The sequence below is a fragment of the Aptenodytes forsteri genome, unplaced genomic scaffold, assembly GCF_000699145.1.
Source record: "Aptenodytes forsteri isolate BGI_AS27 unplaced genomic scaffold, ASM69914v1 Scaffold323, whole genome shotgun sequence".
NCBI lineage: Eukaryota > Metazoa > Chordata > Aves > Sphenisciformes > Spheniscidae > Aptenodytes > Aptenodytes forsteri.
This window is the reverse complement of record NW_008795323.1, coordinates 700,395-722,788: the sequence shown is the minus strand read 5'-3', so window position 1 is coordinate 722,788 and position 22,394 is coordinate 700,395. Positions and strand designations below refer to the sequence as shown.

At 38.3% G+C, this 22,394-nt stretch overlaps 1 protein-coding gene across 1 annotated transcript in view; it reads left to right on the top strand.

The window, feature by feature from the left end:
• The window catches only part of SPECC1L (sperm antigen with calponin homology and coiled-coil domains 1 like), a 56,135-nt gene extending 44,248 nt beyond the window's left edge, over positions 1-11,887 (top strand). Inside the window, exons 13-15 of the mRNA XM_009279983.2 lie at positions 3,542-3,658; positions 4,517-4,576; positions 6,737-11,887. Coding sequence (XP_009278258.1) covers positions 3,542-3,658; positions 4,517-4,576; positions 6,737-6,826 — 267 coding nt within the window. The 3' untranslated portion in view covers positions 6,827-11,887. The remainder of the gene's footprint in view (positions 1-3,541; positions 3,659-4,516; positions 4,577-6,736) is intronic.
• Positions 11,888-22,394: the final 10,507 nt, after the last annotated feature.

The window sequence follows — 22,394 nt, the reverse complement described above, 5'->3', positions numbered from 1 at the left end:
TAATGGACTCTTGGTCTATGGTAAATAGAGTATATTCTGCAATAATACCAATTCAACAGGTACTTACTGAAACTATATCCAGCATTAAGTCACTAGATTGGAAACACGTGTGTTAGAAACTGTTAATCAGATTCAACAATGCTTCAGCATTCCTTCTTACTTTAATAAGGAATGTCATATCTATCCTTGTAGTCCTGAGACTTAAAAATTTGCTAATGCTCTTCAGTAGCTTTAACTAGTACGATTTTTTTTTTTCTTTATAGTTTGGCTCAATGCATGCATGTGTGTCTGAGCAGATCTGTGTTTAACTTGTGACAGTGCCAATGTACATCTTTCTCCTCCCCTTCCCACATCACTTGGCCATCCTGGGGAAGGATGGAGAATATTTCAGCCAAGGGGTGAAAACCAGGACCGGGTTTTCTCCCTCAGTAGATTGTGTAGCAAAGGAAACGTGGTTGTTCATATTTGATTTTTATAACTAGCTTGCCACAGATGACTGTGTGTCCTGGTTTCGGCTGGGATAGAGTTAATTTTCTTCCTAGTAGCTGGTACAGTGCTGTGTTTTGGATTTAGGATGAGAATAATGTTGATAACACACCGATGTTTTAGTTGTGGCTAAGCAGTGCTTACACTAGTCAAGGACTGTTCTACTGACCGAGAAGGCTGGAGGTGCACAAGAAGCTGGGAGGGGGCACAGCCAGGACAGCTGACCCAAACTGCCCAAAGGGATATTCCATACCATGGGACGTCACGCTCAGTATATAAACTGGGGGGAGTTCGCCAGCGGAGGTGACCACTGCTTGGGAACTGGCTGGGCCTCGGTCGGCGGGTGGTGAGCAATTGCACTGTGCATCACTTATTTTGTATATTCTTTTATCATTATTTTCCCTTCCTCTTCTGTCCTATTAAACTGTCTTTATTTCAACCCACGAATTTCACTTTTTTTTTCTCGATTCTCTCCGCCATCCCACTGGGGGGGGGAGTGAGTGAATGGCTTTGTGGCGTTTAGCTGCCTGCTGGATTAAACCACAACACTGTGACAAGAAAAAGCCCCTCTCCCTACCTTTATCCATGTGATTGATACAGATGTGATCTGAGGCATTACTGCTTACAGGGTAGGGTGAAATAACTTTTCAAAAAGTAACTTTGTAAACAGACACAAGTAGGAATTTATTGGCTTTAACAATCTGAAACTTTTCCCCTTTTTTTCATAGAATCATAGAATTGTTTAGGTTGGAAAAGACCTTTAAGATCATCAAGTCCAACCGTTAACCTAGCACTGCCAAGTCTACCACTAAACCATGTCCCTAAGCACCACACCTACATGTCTTTTAAATGCTTCCAGGGATGGTGACTCAATTACTTCCCTGGGCAGCTGTTCCAATACTTGACAACCCTTTTGGTGAAGAAATTATTCCCAATATCCAATCTAAACCTCCCCTGGCACAACTTGAGGCCGTTTCCTCTTGTCCCATCGCTTGTTACTTGGGAGAAGAGACTGACGCCTGCCTCGCTACAACTTCCTTCCAGGTGGTTGTAGAGAGCGATAAGGTCTCCCCTGAGCCTCCTTTTCTCCAGGCTAAACAACCCCAGTTCCCTCAGCCGCTCCTCATAAGACTTGTGCTCCAGACCCTTCACCAGCTTCGTTGCTCTTCTTTGGACACGCTCCAGCACCTCAGTGTCTTTCTTGTAGTGAGGGGCCCAAAACGGAACACAGTATTCGAGGTGCGGCCTCACCAGGGCCGAGGACAGGGGGACGATCACTTCCCTACTCCTGCTGGCCACACTATTTCTGATACAAAAAAGCCTTGTACTGTGTGTTGCATTTGTTTGCCTAATTTAAGCAACATTGAAAAAGTTTTAACCAAGCATTAATTTAAATCCAATTTCCTGTCTCTCTTGAGGAGAAAGGAGGGAGAGCTTCATTTTTTTTTTTGCTTTTGCTTTTAAATTTTCCCACCCCTGTGGCTTGAGGAAGCTGTGTGAAGAACATGTTCCCACAGACTGGGGGTCTCCAACAATGACATTTCCGTTTGCAAGCAGGCAGCAGGACGGCAGGCGAGGCTCAGACCACTGCCTTGGGCATTGTGAGCCCGAGCACGTACGCTTACGTCACCAGAGTCTGAACCTGCATTTGGTGGACTTTGTATAAAAAGTGCTAAAGCTGAGCAGGAAATGGAGATTTCCCTCACATTCTTCTAGAAATTGCCTTTAGTTTTGTTTTTTTCCTCTGTTGGAGGGGATTGCAGTTGTTTTCCATTTGTAATTCAAATAATTCGTTTGACAAGAAATACAGCTGCTTTCGTTCCCAGCCTGCGTGGCACAGTAACACTGATTCCAGGTGGATTTTTCTGCATTAGGAATGACAAGTTTTAGTGTCTTGTCAAAGACAGGTGATGACTATTAAACTGCTGTCAGGTGAAGGGTTGACTTGTGTGATTGTTTCTGCAATTCTGTGACTGGAGGTTATAGTACCTGCTGCATTAAAATTTTAAAAGCTAAGTAGGGGAGCTGGTTAGCTTCTGCTTAAGCCCAGTTAAGTGAGTTAGATATTAAAGCATATTTATATTTCTCCATAAAGGTCTAAAAGATAAACTGTGAGTTGTTGTTACTGGTTGTTTCTTAATTAAAGTTTAAACTGATTGCTATCCACTTAGCCTCTTTACCATTGTTTGACTGCCAACAGCCAAGTATACAGTAATTTAAAAGGTCACTGAGGCATTTTGTTCATAACTCTTTTGGACTGGGCTGACTCTTTTTACAGTAATACATACAGTCTCAGGAGATGCATTTACCAGTGCCACTGAGTTTCCTACTGGAACTAAAAGATCAAGAGTGCAAGACTGCATTTTTCAATTTCAATTCCAATCCCAAAGATAATGATTCCCTGCCACTGTCAGTGTTAAATCTGTTGGAACATCTTTATTTCCAACTGAAACTTAATTTTTGTTTGTGATCTTGTTCACATAAGTTTCTGTATAAAAATGGTTTCTTTGGAATCTAAACAAAATACTTGTCCTCAGTTAGAAATTTTGTCTGGATATTAATGCAATAGAAGCAGAAAAGTAAAATCTTACTTTAACAGAGATACTACCACATGGTCTGTTTCAGGGATTTTAGGCATACACCTCTAACTCGTTTGCTTTTCTGTCTTGGTGTGTACAGTTGTACCAAATCTATACTCTTACCCTCTCTAGCACAACATCTTACACCTTTTAACACACACATTTTGCAGGGTTTTATTTGGGGGGGGTGGGGAGGGGGAGCTTAATATTACCTTGAATTAATATACAAGATAACTGACTTTCTTATCACTGAATTTTTTGTTGTTGTTCTCTGTAGTAGTGGATTTTGGTTTCTTACCACAGAACTTTAGTATTAGGCTGTTCATTTTCTCTGCTGATTTCTTCAAAGATAGTAAAAAAAAAAAAAGCACCACCAAAAAAACAACAAAAAAAACCCTACAAGTATTAGTGGATTGGTAGAACTAATACTTGTTAGATTATGATTTTAATATTGTTTGTATTTTTTTTCCTTCAAGAATATCGACATAACAAACTTCAGCAGTAGCTGGAATGATGGCTTGGCTTTCTGTGCAGTCCTCCATACCTACCTCCCAGCCCATATTCCCTATCAAGAACTAAACAGCCAGGACAAGGTACGACATTAAAAATCCCATTCCTGGGACTGCGAGACTATATAATTAATATGGGTTAATAAAGAAGAATGAACAAATTTCAGTTCTAAAAAACCCAGTATTACTAGGAATCATAATTGAAACACTTCAAACTACCTTGCTGCTATTCTTATTATAACCTTTTAATATTATGAGATTATTGAGTTAAACAGAACTTTGGAACAGATATAAGGAGGAAAAAAAACCCACAGGTGGTCATAAATTTAAGTCTGAGGCATTTTATTTAACACAAACAGTTGGGAAGTGTTTTCAGTTCGTGTTTTGGAAGCAAGAAGTGTTTAAGCTTAAAGATTTTAAATCCATCGACTTTGTATCTTGACACGTTTTGTTCATCTCTTTCAATATCACAAGGATTTTGTTTCATCCTACTTTCTCATACTCATAAGTGACTGTGATACTCTTCTCAAGTGATATGTGTGTATTCTAGTGTGCTATAGGTAATACCTACTGGTATTTTATCTGGAGATGTATTATTAATGATAATTCCTAAAAAAATATAAGACATGAAGAGATTTTTTATTTATGCTTTTTAAAGAATAAACAATTTATTCTTTAGCATTTTATAATTCAGTCACTCTTCACTGACAATGATTTTTCAGCACTATCTGCTGAATGAGGAATTAATAAAAATTTTACATAAATTTTTGGATTACATTAGGACATGTTCATTCCTATGGCTCTTTTTAAATTACTATGGTCAAATTATAGACTCCATTTGAATTGAAAGTAGCAGCGTTACTATGAACATTCTTAACACCACTTTATTATGTTTGAAGTAGTGTTTCCTTGGCTTCTAACATGGTTTTATATCTCATGCAGAGAAGAAATTTCACTTTGGCTTTTCAGGCAGCTGAAAGTGTTGGCATCAAATCTACTCTGGTAAGTTTTAAATGCATACTGAATGAATTATGTCCCATTTATAAAAAAAAATCAAATTATTTTGTACTTTGAAAGATTTTGATGCTTTATACTTAAAAATAGCAGCAGATGAGTTCAGCTAGAGGTTATTGCCCCTGTATCATACTTGACTGAAAAATGTAAAAGATACTCCCTACCTCAGTGGCTTTGTTTAATAAACCCACTGTCGTCAACAACTTAAGCTTACCTGTTTTTTGCATTAAATACTGACGGAGATACAGACCTGTACTCCAGCAGCTGCAGCAAAGGCAACAGCATGATAGCCTATAGCAGATAAACTCTTAAGCTGTAAAAGGAAGATTCACCAAAACTCATCTCTCAGTATCATAAGAAATAAAATAAAGGCAATGGATTTGTTTGAGAGTAATTTGAAAAATAGTTATGTGATACAATCTTCAAGAATTCATTAATTCTCTCCTGTTTCTGACCTGCTTTCAAATTATTTGGGTTTTTTGGAATTCTGGAGGTACAAATCAAGCTATGTAATTTGTTCTTTTGCTCAGTGTAATACGAGAGTCAAGATTTTAAATCTTAAGTTTAGACTTTTAGTTTGTCATCATTGTAAATAATTGAAAGTTTTTTTCAATTATTGTTTATAATAAGCTTTCTTATACAAATTTGAGCTTAAAAGAATTAGTTTTCAGTAGTATAGTATTTACTAGAAAAGGAAGATTTCTGAAGGTATGGAATTGGGACTGTCCCAAGCCCTTGTGAATAATCACAAAAATTCAGCTAAAATTGGCAGTATCAGAAATGATACTGAAGTGATACTTTTGTAACCTGAATTCTAACAAAGCTGCCAGAGTTAGCAACTAATAATACAACAAAGTCAGACATTTTAAAAATAACACTTTCCCTGATCCTTATCAGAGCCTTTACCCCCCAGCATTGTATTTGCTGACAATAGCAGTGCAACTGTTGGGCTTTAGTGCTTAGACTTTGTCAGTGATTTGAAACCTGGAAGTTTCTTACCAAGTGCTGATGTAAGAACTAGATTGTGGAAAATAACTGCAGTAATTCTTACATAATTCGGCTTTAGTCTAAACGGTTGCTGTCTGTCCTTTCTTTTTGTAATGTACTTTACAGATATTCTAAAAAGAATTAAATCTTCTAAGTGCAAATTGTATCCATCTTAAGGATTTAGTGTCTATTTACATACCTACATAGGCAGTGTGTACGATGTGTATGTTTGTGGATTTTCTTCCTTGTCCATATTGCATGGGTGGAGGGTGAAAAAGGGTGTGAAAACTACTGTATGTAAATAGTAGTGGTAATGTAAGGGGAAGTTATTTGTTCCCTGAATAAGAAAGTGTTCAGCTACTTTCATGTGAAGAATTAAAAAAAATTACTTTCTCTTTTTTGAGTTCTGGAGGTTCCTGGACCTAAAGCTTACAAAATAGACCCTTACAGTAAACAAAAATTATTAGAGACTACATCACTCTATTTTCCTTTGTACATGGGCTGAAAAGGGTAGATCAGGCTTTGTTTACCCTGCTTATTCACTGACAATCTGGTATACTGTTACTATGAAATATGTGTGAACTGGCCTATCAGTTAGACACTGAACACTTTGTCTCTTGGATATACCCAAATTGGTAGTAAAGTTAACTTCTTCCTTGCCTCTTTACTCAAAAATAAGTATAAAGTAATCTAAAGTTCAGTAGTCTACTGTAAAATGAGATTCAATTATTTATTGATGCTTGACTCTCACCCTACTATGAATTTTGAACTTTAGTTTCAGTTAATATCTGGGCCTTGATTCTGTGACTCACAGTTCCTAGACAGATTGCATTGACTTGCGAGGCTGGTGTAGGGTTATGTGAACACTAAAGTCCTGACTACCATACTAATTGTACTAAGTGGGGGACAACTCAGTTATGCACAGCATTAGACATTTTGATCTTAAGTCAACAAAATAACTATCTACACATATGCTATTCATAGCTGTTTACATTTTGTAAGTAATACAAAGATGTATGGAAAAAAACAGAGCTTTGTTCATCACTACTTTAAATTGTGGAAACTTTACAGATTTACCATTCCTAGGAATTTGTAAAAACACTACCACATTACTCACGAGGTTATCATTCCTGATTTTGACCAATCTATTTTCTGTGACAGGACATCAATGAAATGGTGCGAACTGAGCGTCCAGACTGGCAGAATGTCATGCTGTATGTTACAGCAATTTACAAATACTTTGAAACCTGAAACCCTAATAATTCAACAGATCCATGGGATAGAACCAACATGAGCTACAAGATGGAAATCTTACTGAAATGCTAATCCCCATTTCACTGAAAACTGGCAACATTTGAGTCCCCTCAAACTTCAGTGACACTATTCTGGATTGCCTCAGATTGCTTCAGCTACTAAGCCTGGAAACAACTGTTTAAAAGCAAGAACTTGTTGCCACAGTGCTTGGAATAACCCAAGTTATTAAGCTATTCAGATTAATTATGAAGCCTAAAGAGCCTGGACTACTTATGTGCTGCCTTTCCAGCCAGACTTCCTGAAGCTTTCTTTCCTAGGAGAGTGAGATGAATGGATCCTCTAGCATATAGGAGACTGAATGTACAGCTAAAGCTTTGAGAAGGAGAAGGATAACATGGCATCGTATTACTGAACTTTCTGTAGCGTCCTGATACCACAGAGTCTGAATATTCTACCCACAGCATATGGCACCCCAATACAGTAGAGTTCTTGATGGTAATTTAGTTACTGCCTTTACAGCTATTTTCCCTCCTTTAAAATGTGCACAATATTCTAGGAAAACAAGCTTTTATTCCATAACGACAAATTGAGTGGAAAAGTGCTCTCAATACCTCGAAAAATTTGGCACAGAAGAACTCTTCATTCTAAAGCTTCATTATAAGCCTACCTCTGTCACAGTGATGTGGCTTCCAACTTTATCTTACGGATTGTAAAGACTAGCACATACAGCTCCTGGTTTTCAGGGTACGCTGTATTTCAAGGAATCTGTCCAAACTCCCTGTGCTTCCATTATAACAGAAATGAATCAATAATCCACCCTTGTGTACAGCTTGTTCTTTCCCCTCTTCCTCCTTTGCCTGTATAGCACGCACAGCTACTCCAGGCTTTACTCTACAGCAATACAAGCATACATCATGGAATTCTGTGGTAGAATTTTGGAACTGGGATAGCATTTCCTCTGCAGAGAAGATATTTTCAATAAGACATAATAATGAAGTAGTTTGTCTCAAAATCCAGCTTTGCCATGTTTTCTGTGTGTTTTTCATTGATCTTGCACATCCTCATCCGACTGACAGAAGGTGAGATGTTCTCTGACAAGAACTATGGAGGAACTGATGTAATGTGTATACACCCAGTAGTCTCAAATATTGCGTGGAAATGACTCACTGTCACAAGGAAGGAATTGAAAACTTTAGTCTGCTGAACTTCTGTTTTCCTAAAATGTACCTGAATTCATGTAACAGCTCTCGGGCAAAAGAGTTCAAGTAAGTGCCTTAGCGATCATTGAATTGATACATCCTGGCACTGCAGGGCCTTGTGCAGAATGTTAATGGCTCAGAACGATTTCATACATCCATTTGCCATAAGCTGTTTGTTGTAATCTTGTTTGTCAAATCAAGGGAAGACTTCACTCTACCATTGCTTCTGCCTTTTATTTTTCTGAATACTTATCAGCAGTTAAGCCACAGTTGAACATCTCTCATTAATATTAAGCAGAAGCCTACTTTAGAAGTGAGTTCTGTAACAACTGCTATTTATAAGCACATGTTCTTTCAACAGAGTAACCCTGTTATAAAGAAAATGAATCTGCCATTCCTATGGTGCTCTTACGACTGTTAAGGACAGTTTGAATGTCATAGATGTTAACCCAGTGAATGCAGCTGTGCTTGGCATCTGTGAAACTTCATCATGGTATAAAAGCACAGATTTAACTCAAAATTATTGCCAAATCCAAAAACCGATCATCTGAAGAATATAGCCCATGTGAAGAGTAATAATTCAGCATGTCTCTAGCAGCTAGCATTTTATAAAAATATCTGCTTACACTGATACGTGCCTGTGGCAATTATGAAAATTTGCAAAATAACTACTTAATCCATGATGAGGGCCTTTGGAGAAGTTTTCAGAGCAGCAGTGTCTCATACATTCTTACAGTTCTTTAGAACTCTAAAAGTAGCTAGAAACCCTCAGATTATTAATTGGTGCATTTGAAGAGCCAACATAATCTAAAGACCATTGCTGCAAGAGAGGCTTCAAGTGAAAAATCTTCATTAACAGATTTTAATAAAAGTCTGAAATACAATTTCCTCTCCCGTATATTTCTTCAAAATTTTTTGTTTACTTCATTTCTTCAGACAAGTTTCAATAAGAATAGTCCTGTTAGAAATACACATTATTGCTGTCTCACATTCCATCTCTTACTACTAAATTCCAGGTTTTGCCAATTTGTGTTTAAAAAACCTTCTATTCATCCTCTGAACAGACATCCTCATCTATGATTGTCTTATTCATTGCCTTAGATTTTAAGAAAATATTTTTCTAATGAAAAAGATAGCATTTCTTGGTCTAAATTCACTCATGACCTGTTTTGTTAAGGTAATTTGAGCTTTAAGCTGATTTTTTTCTGTCCAATGGTCAAGTTCATTTACCTGGAATGTTGTATTAGTCCTTAAGTGAAATAACACTAATAGAATAACCATTTATAAAAGAGGAAATCACATTTTCCAGATACTTTCTGTTAAAAAGATGAGCTGCTAGTCTTCAGAGAGAGAGAGAAAAAAGTTACTAGTAATGCTAAAAATGATCTTGTTTTCAACTTCAGAGCTCTGTAAACTTCTTCTTGGTGTGATCTGTCTGATAAACCTCTGCTGAATTCATATCTGCAAAGGAATATCAGGCTCCATGAAGAGGTGGGGGGTTTTTTTATAATGATGTATCTGAGCCTTTATATTTAAAATGCTGTACAGCTGTCCAAGTGGAAGTAATGAAGCAATGGAATATCTAAAACAAACATAATGCCCTGCTGCACTCTACAACAAGTTTTTTCTGAAGGTTCAAACAGCGTTAAATTTTTCAAGAGGAAGAATAGCTGTAGCCCTTCTGGACGTGGACGATACTGTTCTGTTTGGTTCCTACTCATAGTTAATCCTGAAACAGCCTGTTTTTTTGTACATATGAAGTGCAAGTTTATGCTGATTTACTTTCGTTTCTTTTTAATACAGAAAATATTTCTGAATGTACTAAAAAAAGGACAAATATTTTATCATCGACTTATATTATTGCATTTTAATATGTGCCTTGCAGATGCCTGTGCTGTAGCATATCAGGGTTACTCATTGCCAGCTGTAGGGGTGGGGTGGGCAACAGCTATATCATCTTCTGGATCCTGTTTACTGAAACACTTCCATAAATTAGAGAGGTCAGTTTAGGGCCAGATATGTATTCGGTTTGGCTAGTTGTCATCCTGATGCAAGACCATCAGCAATGAACTGAATGGACATTGCGGGGTTTTCTTTACCAAAAAAGAAGGGATGGGAGGAAAAATTTAGTTTTGGTTATTCAGGAAAATTTTGTCAGAGAAGTTTTGATGTGGAGTATCTAACAATAACAGAACTGAGGTGACTTCAGAATGGATTACGCTTGATTGGGTTTTCAGTTGGTTTTGTTTGAGCCAGTTTGATTTGGTTGTCTTGTATATTTAAATAGATACACTAATTGAGTATCTCTGGTGTGAATCTCAGTGGCCTTCACAAAGATCTCTCATTCTCATGCCTCTGAAAAATTGTGAGTGAAATTTTCCCTTTTAAATTTGTGTTTGTGGATAGGTTATCCAGAATATAGTATTTAATTACAGCATATTCTGATGTAAAAGTAAATTTTTGTCTCTTTTGCATAAAATATATTCCTCAAGTTACATGTAGCATTTCTGATATTTTTTTTGTCTCCAGTTTTGTAAAATATTTCCACTGTGTGTCTTTCTGTAAAGTCCATCATCATGCTTTAGGGGCCCCTTAATTTGCCAGAGCTAAATGAACTCAGCTTTGATGTATTGGCTTAAACTCATATTAATGCTACTGGCAGCAGTCATACTCTGGTTTTACATGCATAAGGAGAAATAAATTTGTCCCTTGCTCTAATGATGCAGTACAGTGGTTTAAACTGCTGAGGATCTGCCTTAAGAATCTTGTAGCTGTGACGAAAAATTCTCATTGGCATCTCATTTCTGCTAATGATCCCAATGTTAAGTTCTTACCTGTTTTTTCAGTTCCCTGATTCAACACTTCAGACACTTGGATTCTGTTGCAACTTTTGCATCACAAAAAAAATTATGTTTACTCAATTCTCTCCATTTCTGTACATTTTTGGCTCAGGGTACAAATTTTATTATAGCCTAGTTTTAAACGATTATTTGGGAATTTGGAGATACAGAGAACTTCTGGGTGTTTTTCTTACTTTCTGCGTTCTGCTTGTGGCTGCTTTGGGAACGCTGTCTGGTTTTCAGATGATATGTGACAATATCTTCCAAAGCTGCCCTCTCTGGATGGCTGGCGTGAAGCTATGCATAGGCTAAAGTTAAGCCTTTAAAACTGTGTTCATGTGACACGTGGTGACTTTACTTCTTATTTGGCTCTTGCAGCTAATGCAGTCACAGCTTAACTGCAGGCTGCATTGAGCAGGAGCTATTAAGGGGCAGAATTCTTCTGGGAAGCAATCCAGTTGTACACCTTTACACTATTTTTTGCTTATTGTAGGTAATACCCTTGCTGAGGTGGCCTAAGAAAGAGGATTTTAAAATAGTGTTCATGTACAGACTGATTTAACTATATAGTTTGTTTGTGGTCCTTCCCTTGACGTGGTAAATATTTACTTCTGTTTTATTTTTATGTTCTGCCAAGCTCTATTTCTGCAATTCCTTTCTTTGAGCTAGCATTAGTGTATGAATACTCAGTAATATTAACCAGTTTGAGAAATGATTTGGTGAAAAGTGGTATTAAAGTGTAGTCATCATCCACGAGTTCTGAACATGCCACTGTGCTTTCCCAAGTTAGTGTGTGTTGACTGGCAAAACGTGTTCAAGCTACTTAACTCTCCCATGACTTCCTTATCTCCCATATCGCCTACATCACCCCAGGGTGTCCATCAGGTGTTCTTGGCCCCAAATTATCAACCCCTTAAGTGAATTAAGGGTTCGTAGGCATCTCAATATATTTATTTGTCCCTATTTAGAAAGGTATCTCCAGTAGTCTTTCTGCTTTCAAAGGAGAGCGGCTGGATGGGTTTTAAATGACTGTCTGGCTTGTTGAGCATTCCCCGTCCTTCATTCATCTAAATTTTTTCTGTTGTATTCCCTATGATTTCAGTATCAGTGTTGTAGTACACTTTGTAATTGTCAAAGCCAAGATGTTAAGCATCTGGAATATGTAGCAAGTATGCTTTTGATAATTAATGCTAAATAACTTAAAAGATCAAGTTTTGTACAGTTCTGATTTCTGTTAAGAGTGTTGATGCGAGTGTTGTCTTTTCCTTATGTATTTGCGCTTGCCAGTTTTTGGGATGCAACACCCTTGAACTCAGTTTGACAAGGCCACTATCCTAGCCTCCATAAATTAATTCATTCTGCGATAATAGGATTATTTCTTCACACTGAAACTTCAATAAAACCTATGAATACCAGATGACTTCCTTCCAACTGACATTTATCTTTTACTTGGAATATTCCTTACCCTTAGGCCACTGTCTGCCACAGAGTTGCACATAAAGTTCCCATCGGTTCCAGCAGGACTTGTGGATGCAAAACGGTAGGGTAAACTTCTGGCAGAATATTACGGCAGCCTGATGTGATTAAGCTGGTTTCATTTTAATCCCCTATTTTCAGGGGGTTTCAGTTTAGCCAAAATCACTTACTCAAAGCTGAAATGTGGCATGTTTGTTCTCCACTGGGAAGTATGTTTCTGTTTAATAATATTTTTATGAGATTGTATTTATGGAAACTGAAAGAAAAATGTCATGAAGCTAGTTTTGTTGCACTTTTCTAAGGCTTTTGTATTTTGCATAGAGTTCTAGAATATGAACAAGTTGTTTGGGGAAGTCAAGGCTGAAAACTTACTGTGCCCCAGTATAGCAACTTAGTACGTACATTTTCCTTCTAGTGATATATGTATTATTTTAATGGCATGTAACTCGTGTATTTATATGGTAGTTAGGAAGCCCAGTGGACATTTCCTGCTGCGGAGGAGCCATTGGCAGTCCTGGTTCCACAGTTCATGAACTGACCTGTTTTGACAGTTGACTGCATTTGCAATAATGGAATAGTCAAGTTTTGTTTCTGAACTCTATTTCAACAAATGGAGAGAAAGAGGACGTTGTTGAAGTTTCTCTGGAGGCTTTTACTGGTTTCCAATTATTGCATATGTTCAATTAGGATAATTACTTGGGAATCAGTTGAGTAAAGAGGGCACAAGTACACGTAACATACTCAAGTAATTAATCCTTGTAACTTACAACATTTCAGTTTGTTAGAAACTTCCGTTTTTGCATATATTGTAACATCAATTTTACTATTTTTAAGTAGCACTTTTATACATATCTGAAGGGTTTTTTTGAACAGAAATGTTTTTTCTGTATGTTATCTAATGGAAAGAAAGTATAACACTACTAAACAAAGCATAGACTAGTTAGCCTCCAGACTGTAAGTTCACTTTAGGTCAGTAATGATCAAGAGTTGTTCAATGTGTATGAAATAAATCGGTGATCCCATTTAATATTGGACAACTCTCCATATCAAAATCAGAAGGGCATTAATTGGTACCCTCCAACTCTTGGATGAGGGTACTTTCAGTTCAGGTGTGAGGCGGAATTGACAGAACAGTGTGGTGAATTTTGGACTTCATGAAAGAACAGAATGTTATTGATGTCTCAGTCTAACTTCACAGCACTGTATTGGATATTGGATAAGGACTAATCTTGTTTGAGATGACACTGCAGCCAGTACTAATATCTCCTAAATAGCTAATTTAAAGCTTATTTTCCATGGCCTTTAAAGATGATGTAAAAAACAGTGATTCCTAAAAGCTCTTCTCATCCATCCAGCTTTTCTGATTTGTATTGGTTTTATACTCCCTTGAAACACAACTGTTAGACTGACCTAACAGTACATGTATGGGTTTAGTAATTCTTGTTCTAGACAACAAGCACTTTTCTCTTGTCCAGAACCTTTTCAAATGGTTTACACACACACACTTTCACATTTTACATATGTAGAGAGATTTTACATAAATGTATATATGTGCATATATATACACACATCTATATGTGTGTATACATATATGTACATATGCAGGTTCTTAATAAAACTGAACATGTTTCAAGAAGTGCTTGTGTCTTGAATACTTAGGGTGGTGTATTAGCGTATACATTCAAAAGGTAACGAGGAAAAAAACATTTTGTTTGCTTCTGGTTAAGCTGAGAAATACAGGTTTGAGGAAAATTTGGAAGTATGTTCAAATTGTATTTCACCCTGTTTCTGGTTTGAAAGGCACAAGCTGTTAATCGTTGGAACTTAAAAGGTCAGCAAGCATATTTTAAGCTAAACCTTTTGGAGGACCAATATGCTTTTAGTTTGCAAGGACCACTAAAGATCTGGGCATTTACTTTCTCCATAATGTATTCTGTACGAGTATTTAGTATGTATGCCTTCAATTTGCCAATGTTGCCATGTTTTCTTCTTAATTATTCATGAAATAAAGATTGCAAATAGCACAATGTGTGTTTGTTTTCTTGAGTGAAGCCGCTACAAAAAGGAATATTTTAACGCTATTTGTGGCACCGTGTTTTTTCAGGAGTAAATGTTACAGGAAGTAGTTTGTGGAGGTTTAGACGCTATGGATGAGAAGCGCATGCGAATGATTTGCATGCACATAACCTCATGATTTGTTGGAAGTCATGTCTGTCTTGGTATACCAGCATACTTTACGGTATCTACACCCAAAGGGGTTTAAATGATAAGATGGTGAATACCCTAGATAAGAGGTGTGTATTTAAGGCATCTGCTTAGCCCGTATTGTCCTAGTCTTGAATATAAGTAACAGAGAAGGGAATTGCAGAGAATATGTTCAGTTTAGGCAACTTCTGAAACACACTGCAGGATTAGAATTATTTAAATGTTACTTAACCCAACCCAAGTAAGGCAGTGCATGCGTGTGTGCTCGCTCCCTCTCTCTCTCTAAAGGAATTGGGCTGGGGAGGGTTTGGGGACTTAATTTCCGTAACAGTTCAGAGTATTTAAAGCAGATACCTAAAAATAAAATTTCGAGGTGAAAATAAAGACTAGAACACCTTAAATCTGATTTGGTTTCAATCATCCTGGATGGTAACTGTTTTCAAATGCTGTTTTAGAGCTTTAATTTCAAGTGCTCTGGAATAAATTGGATCCAGAGGTTTGGATTGAGCTCCTATGTATTTCAAATGTTGTTCTTAAATGCACTGACTAGTATAGGTATTTTAATTCTACCCATTTATTACATAGTTTTTTTGAGATTTTTGTGTGGTGTTTTCTGACTGTTCAGCAATCCAGAAGAGTCTTTGTCTCAGGAATGTTATTCTGCAAGAAAATGTCTCGCTTCTCCTTTCTTCAGGTGAAATATTCTCCCTGAATTTGAGTTGTTTAAGAAAACTCTTCTTAGTTCTCAAAATGGATTCATATCCTGTTTTTAAGCATGGATCTTCAGGTTTCGTACTTCTTTTTAAAATAAATGTTTTAAAAGTGTAGTGTCGTAAACTCATGTCAGAAAACAGATGTTTTTCCTTTCTGTAGCAAGTGCATGACAGCATTGTAGAAGTGACTTGTACGCCTGCAATTGGCAATCTGAAGGTCAAGACAGAAGCAGCGAGCCAGACGCAGGTCAGGCCTGAGGTATGCTAAAACAGGAGTGTCTGCACAAGCTGTAGAGCTGCAGCTTCTCTTTCCCATATCCACAGAATAATGTTCCCCAACCAAAGTTTTTTTTCATGGATTGTCTTCCAAGCTGTCACTATAGAATTTTATTAAAAATGTGAAACTAGCTCCGTAAGCGTGTTTAAGCTGAATATAACAAAATCAGTTAAATAATTTTGAAGGTCTTACTGTAACTAAAAACTGCAGCTATATGGAATAGTAAAATAAAAACCTCAGAAGCAACAGCAATATAATATTCCATTGTATTAAATCACGAAAGCTTATATTGGAGTCATGGTTGTTCTGCAGTTAAATTCTGTATAGGAACTAGGTTAGCATTACAGAACTTTCAGCTAAAATTCTTATCATAAAGGGTTTCACAATTGCTTTGATCAACGGAAGAGACTTGCATTATATCATGTATGTTGCGAAGAGCTGTGTGTAGTTCCACAAAGTGCATAGACAAGAGGGGGCGATGAAGATGTGAGTTCTTCCCACACAAAATTCTTTTAAAACAGAGATACTAACTTATCATAAAAAGTTACCTCCCTTCTGCAGATGGGAAGTTATTAATAGCCAGCAGCTACTGTTAAGACTTAAAAAAAAAAAAAAAAAAAAGGCGCTGAATTCTGTGCCTTTCACATTGTTCACCCTCTCTTAGCTCCCTCACCTAGTGTTTTGTCTACCTTTTTTTTCAGCACTCTCTTTCCTTGGGCCCAGCATTTGTGTTCTCCTCGATTCTTAAACTGGTATGTTTTATTTTTTGTCCTCAATACTAAAGGTTGAGTGAGGTACAGAATTCTTTTAATTGCCCTAAAAGTAGTGATGGTATTGTGGAAAGCTCCAATACATTCCGTATGAATTACTGCTTGATGCTGCAACCCAACACCTTGAATGGAGAAGTTAGCTAAGTAGTGTCCCTGTTCCTGGCAGCTCAAGATTAGAAGATCATTTATGTCTAATTATATGGTTTTTATTAGCTTTGCTTCTGTTAGAAAAGTTGCTTTGAAACGTCTCCCATGCGTCTTTGTTTAGAAAAAAATTTGTCTATGAATTCTAAAAAGAAAAGTAGGTAAGGGACTGATGCCATCAATCCTAATCCAAGTTAAAGTTTTTACTAGTCTATGTCTGCCACTTCCCTCTGCGTCACCATGGTTTAACTGAACTCTGTTTGTAGAACTGAATTTCTGTATATGAAATGCCCTGTTTGAAAAATATGATGTTGACTTTTCTTTAGATGTTCTTTGCCCTTCAGGATTTCCAGTTCTTTGGAACCTCCTTAGTCTCGTTATAGAAATAGAGTTGAACACAGTATTGTCTTATCATGGTCTTTTTACTGCTAGACATTTGCATTGATTATATAGTGTGAGGAAATATTTGTGCTTCTCTCCAGTGCTGTGCATAGCTCGCTCCCTTGTTTATGCTTCCTTTTCTTAAACCATTTTAGGCTCTTTCCTCACGCCAGAAGCCTAAAAGTTAAGCTCTTAAAAATGAAGGAAACTTGAGAAGGAGACATAACAGTCTGGAGACAACTTTACTGAGCTGTTGACAATATCATATTTTTCAAAAATAAATATCCCACAGAGCACTGAAATGCCAGCGTGTTGAGTTAACACTGTGTGTCTCTGTGGGGCCATATTCAGAGACCGTCAACTGCAATGGAGAAAAGCCTAGGGTAAAGCCTGCGGTGCGCATAACCAGTGCTCTCTCTTGAAAAAGAAAATCACAACATTGGAGGGTATGATCCTGAGGGGTGCTGAGCATCAGCAGTTTTGCAGTTCAGGAGCTGTTAGGTGTTCAGTCCTTCCGAAAAATCTTTCCCCAAAATGGCTGGTCTAACAATAATACAGCTGGACTATTGTCCCAGCAGAGAAGAAACGTAAAGGGAAGGCATGCCGCAGTCTTCCTCTTGGCCAGAGGTACAAACGTTACACAGGCATTGGAACAGGATGCTAAAACACTAACTTATCTTTATAAACCTATGAAGTTCCATCAGTTTGCATCAACATTTCCAGCACACGCTATTCGCTAGCAGGGAGTGGTGGGGAGCAGGGTCAGTTGCTACTTTTTGTCTCCAATTTATGTTGTGACAGAACGTGGTTACACACAATGTGGATTTTGTCACGTTAAATAAGGGTTGCCCTCTCATTGCTCCTTAGAATAAAATGAGAATAGTGTAAGTGAAGAACAATCATCTGACTTCTTCTGGGCCTTGCAACTCCAACAGTTCATTTATTGTATAAAGGTAACTTCCATATATTACTATTATAGAAAATAAATAGCTGTTGCTCTGCAGCTCCCACATGATGATTCATGCTACCAGTTTTTCTTCTATTAATAGTCTACAAAGAGTGCTTAAATTTAGATTGAACTCCATCTCATAGTCTGTCATGCTGAATAGCATTTAGAGAAATGAAGCCACAGTCTGTTTGGGCAGTGCCTTTTACAGAGACTAGTCCAAATCTTGACATGAAACTACTGAAAATCCTTTGTTCCTGGCCTAAGCGCAAATGGCAGGATTTAAAGAGTGTTGTGGATATGGGTTTGCATTTCTCTGGGAGCACAAATCTTACCTTGACTTTAGCTTGTTTTCCTCAAGCCTAGGTAAAAGTTGAACTCCTATGCTGGGATTGAACAGTTTTGTGAGAAGGCTTCGGTCTTTGACACAGAGGAGTGTCCTTCGTTAAGTTGTTAGCGATGGGGCATTTCCAGCAAAAATTTTGCATGTGTAACTTTGTTAAAGGACTCTGTCTTCAGAAAATCTAGCTGCTTTTTTTTTTTCAGTGTTGATTTTAAAATTGCTAACAAATATTTAATGTTGAACAATGTGAGAGAAATAATTGCATATACACACACACACACGGATTTTTATTTTTATATATATCTATCTTTAATGTTGAAGGATTTGCTAGTGTTTTCAAAGGACCTCAAGTAACCCTGCCTCCATCCCTTCTCTTAAACTAACACAAGTGCCTTTCACTGCTTTGAGGAGATTCAGGCAGTATTTGTGGGAATGGGATTACGTACAAGTGAGAACACATCCTTTTAAGTAAATGTCTTGTTTAACAACATTGCATACGTGTGCTAATGCAATACTCTGTTTGATGCTTCTTTGCAAAATATGCATCCCTTAAATGTAACTTTGCATATATCAGATGATAATGGCCTCAAGTTGCGCCAGGGGAGGTTTAGATTGGATGTAAGGAAAAATGTCTTTACTGAAAGAGTGGTTAAACATTGGACCAGGCTGCCCAGGGAAGTGGTGGAGTCACCATCCCTGGAGGTATTTAAAAGACGAGTAGATGAGGCGCTTAGGGACATGGTTTAGTGGGCATGGTGGTGTTGGGTCGACGGTTGGACTCGATGATCTTAGAGGTCTTTTCCAACCTCAATGATTCTATGATTCTATGATTCAGTCTGGTTAGAAAGAAAAATTTCATGACAGAGAAGAGTTCCAAAACTGGTAAAGAGTAAGTTCTTTCTTAAAGACAGAAATATTTTTTCTATTTAAAAAAACCACTAATTCTTCCAGATTCTGTTCTAGACAAACTGATGATCATTTTCAGTCGTTCACACGGAAGCCTCAATACATAGGTATGATTTTCCTGCTAACTCGCTACTTACCAGGGTGGCAGGCTGGTTTTGATTATAGTCTTATAAGTGAGTCTGTTTTGTGTTTACAGTGGCATCACTGATGTGCCCAAGCAGTCTGTCGCTCATGCAGTATCAGGAAAGAGAAGGGTGAGTTTCATGATAGGTCTCAAGTGTGAAGTTTTTCTTTATTTTGTTCTCATCTTTTTGAATGAAGCATTTCAAGGCTTATTCTACACAGTCTTTCTAGAATTTACTACTTCAGCTCAGTTGCTGAGTCTGAGAAGTACAAATAGTCTCCTGTCACTGCCTTTCGGCTGCCCAAAATTCAGGAGTTTGGCTTGTTCAGTTAGGAGATAGTGTACAGTATGTTACTGCAACTCTGCTTTTCAGGAATGAAAAAGCCCTTCTGGGCTCTACACAGGAGAATCAGATAACTTCATTTCTTTCCTTGCAGTACTGGACTTCTTTCAGCTTACAGCCTGAGCCAGCAGGGCATAAGTAGAAATATCTACAGGTAAGGACAATGCACATCATTGAATGTGCACAAGAAGAAATATGATCTGAAGAACAGTGCAGTTCTGATACTTGACAGGGACAATAGCATAAAAATAATAGAAAAACAATTTCTCAATTCAAAAGTAAGGCAACAGATCTATTCAGATCTTACTGTAGTAATGAGAGCTATCCTGTCCAACTGCTAGACAGGACAAAAACCAGCAGCTGCTCATTATAAACACATTTACTTGCACAGAAGTGTGAAATGAACATGCAAAAGTAATAGAGGAATTGTCTCAGTTGCTCTGGGAGGTGTTAATACTGATTTTTAACATCTTGAAACACTGCAGAATTCCCAACTGCACAGAGAAAATCAGTAGGTGACAATGGGGACCTGATACGCCATGCAAACTGGAATGGCCGGTGAGGGAAGGAACCAGTGTTTTGGTGGTTTTGGTAGTGGTATCAGAATGCTTTTGTGGAAAAAAAGTAATTTCTAAGAAACATTAGAAGCTTGTCAGGGTGCCATTACCAGCCAGCCCTGTGAGAGCACTTGGACATTTGCTTTGGATCTTCTATGACTTGCTGATTTAAAAGAAAATCAACATAGTCCACATCAAATAATCTTAAAACTGATTAGCTGCAAAAATCAAGGAAGAGTTCTAACTGAGAAAAGAAACATCCAATGAAGCATTTCTGGGGTCCTTCAAAGATATGTTGATTAACATCTGTGGCTCAGGAAACTTGTAAGGTGGTGTGTTGAGGATGGGACTGTTGGAAGAAGCCAGCCTGACAGCTGAATAAAGGGAGCTTAATAAAGGGAGCTGACTACAACAACTTTGGTTTTAATGTATTCAGGAACAAAATCATATTTAGAAACTGCATCCGTGCTCCTTGAAAGTATTTTGATTCCCAGCTTTCATTTATTTCAGTGTGAGAGAGTCATTTGGATGTCTTTGAGGATCTGGGCCAAAGATGAGAGGCAACCTCTACAATACAGGAAACGCTACCCTGGAAAGGAGCAACGCTGAACAGACGCAGCAGATCCTGGCAGACAGCTAATTGCTACAGCATGACACTTGCCCCTCTAGTTCAATTACAATTGCATAGCATAAAATATCATGGAGTATCAACTAGGAGTGGGAAAACACTACCTCTTGTACAGGGCAAAAGTGAGACCATTACATGAACAGTGCCCAATTCTAGTGTCAGCATTTTTCTAAAAGCTCTGGCAAACTTCATGTAGGCAGGCGGCGTTTCTAAATTTATCAATATTGCAGCATGTTTTGATGAGGCTTCTAAATTTCTTAGTCTCCCATTTTTGCTTTTTCTCTTGACTTGGCTAGTCAATATATGTGGTCCTTAAAATCATTACGTGTTACTGTGTGGTAGATTACTCCAGCCTTTTCTGTAACTTCCTGGGAAAAATGACTTCTTTTTTTTCTCCCTGCAGGATTCCCATTGAGTTTGGAGCAGCGCTCTGGTCTCCACTCCGCTCTGTAATCCATAGCTGCGTGGCTGAGGCAGCCCGTGTACCAGCCTGCCTTCCCATCTGGGGTAAGAGTGGAGGGGAGGACAGCACAGGTGCCAGATGCTGCTGCCAGTGCTAAATTTTTAATGCTTAGATGCTCGTAGGTGTTGAGGTTGGTGTTGAAGTGGCTGGTGCCAGTTCTGCTACTTTTTTCCTACTGTCTTGATACACCAAAAGAACTTAAAGCATCGTTCAAGCACTTGCTGCCAGAGAAGGCTGGGTAAGCCAGTTGCCTGTCGGTCAAAGTAATGTGCATACGCTTCTGGCAGATGCGACGTGAGCAAAGCATCTCTGGGTTTGGGAATCCTGAAATAAAAACTTGTTGCATGGCACAAGCGTCCATCCTCTGCGGAGAGGGGCCTGGGCTGGCTGTCATCGAAATGAATTGGTTTTTCATAGGCTGGGGTCTGCCATGGGGTTGGTGGGAAGTGTAGAGTCACGCTGGTGGTTTTTCCTGTTTGTAATGTCCAACCAATAGGAACGTGTAGATGAATTACTTGCTAAGAATTACTTTGCTAAGATAGAAATAAAAAAACTTAGACGATATCCACAAAGAGCAGCGGGTTCAAATTCTTGAGAGGCTCTCTCCCCGCTTCAAAATTGCTGTGAGATGAGTCATGGCTGTTCCCCAAGTCTGTTCCTGCAGAGGAACAGGAGATGGCTGGGGACATGCACAGCCCCAAGGGGCACGCCACCGCGGGCCTGACTTGGGCAGAAAATGCATGTGTGTGCACTGGTGGGATCCACAACGACCGACTCAGTGGGGACACGTGAAACTTCTGTAAAATATTTAATATCTTTACTCTGGGAGTGTTCAGGAGTAGTAATGCACAGGGTTTCCTTTCTGGTGGTAGTAACGACAGCTAAGCAGAGAAGAGAAGAAACTGTAAGCTTCTCTCTGCTTCTGCAGTCTTTCAGGGTATCTCCGCACAGCACTGTACTGTGCCACTTGGTATAGCTGTAGGCGTAAACTCACTGGGTGGGTTCCCACTGGTGAGCATCTACTTACCAGCTTAAACTCACTGGTAAGAAGCCTGGAAAGAAGTAGATGCTTAAAACAACGTATGGAGAAAGCCCTCTTTCCCTTTCCTACTTTCATTGCATGCAGATCAAGCACAGTAAAAGCCCGCTCCTGTCACTCGCAGGTCCCTCAAGACCAGAGCTGGCCTTCTTGAAGTAAGCGGCAGTCTCTCCTTCAGCCGCCTTGCGAGATGCTGCTCCGGGCTGTCCTT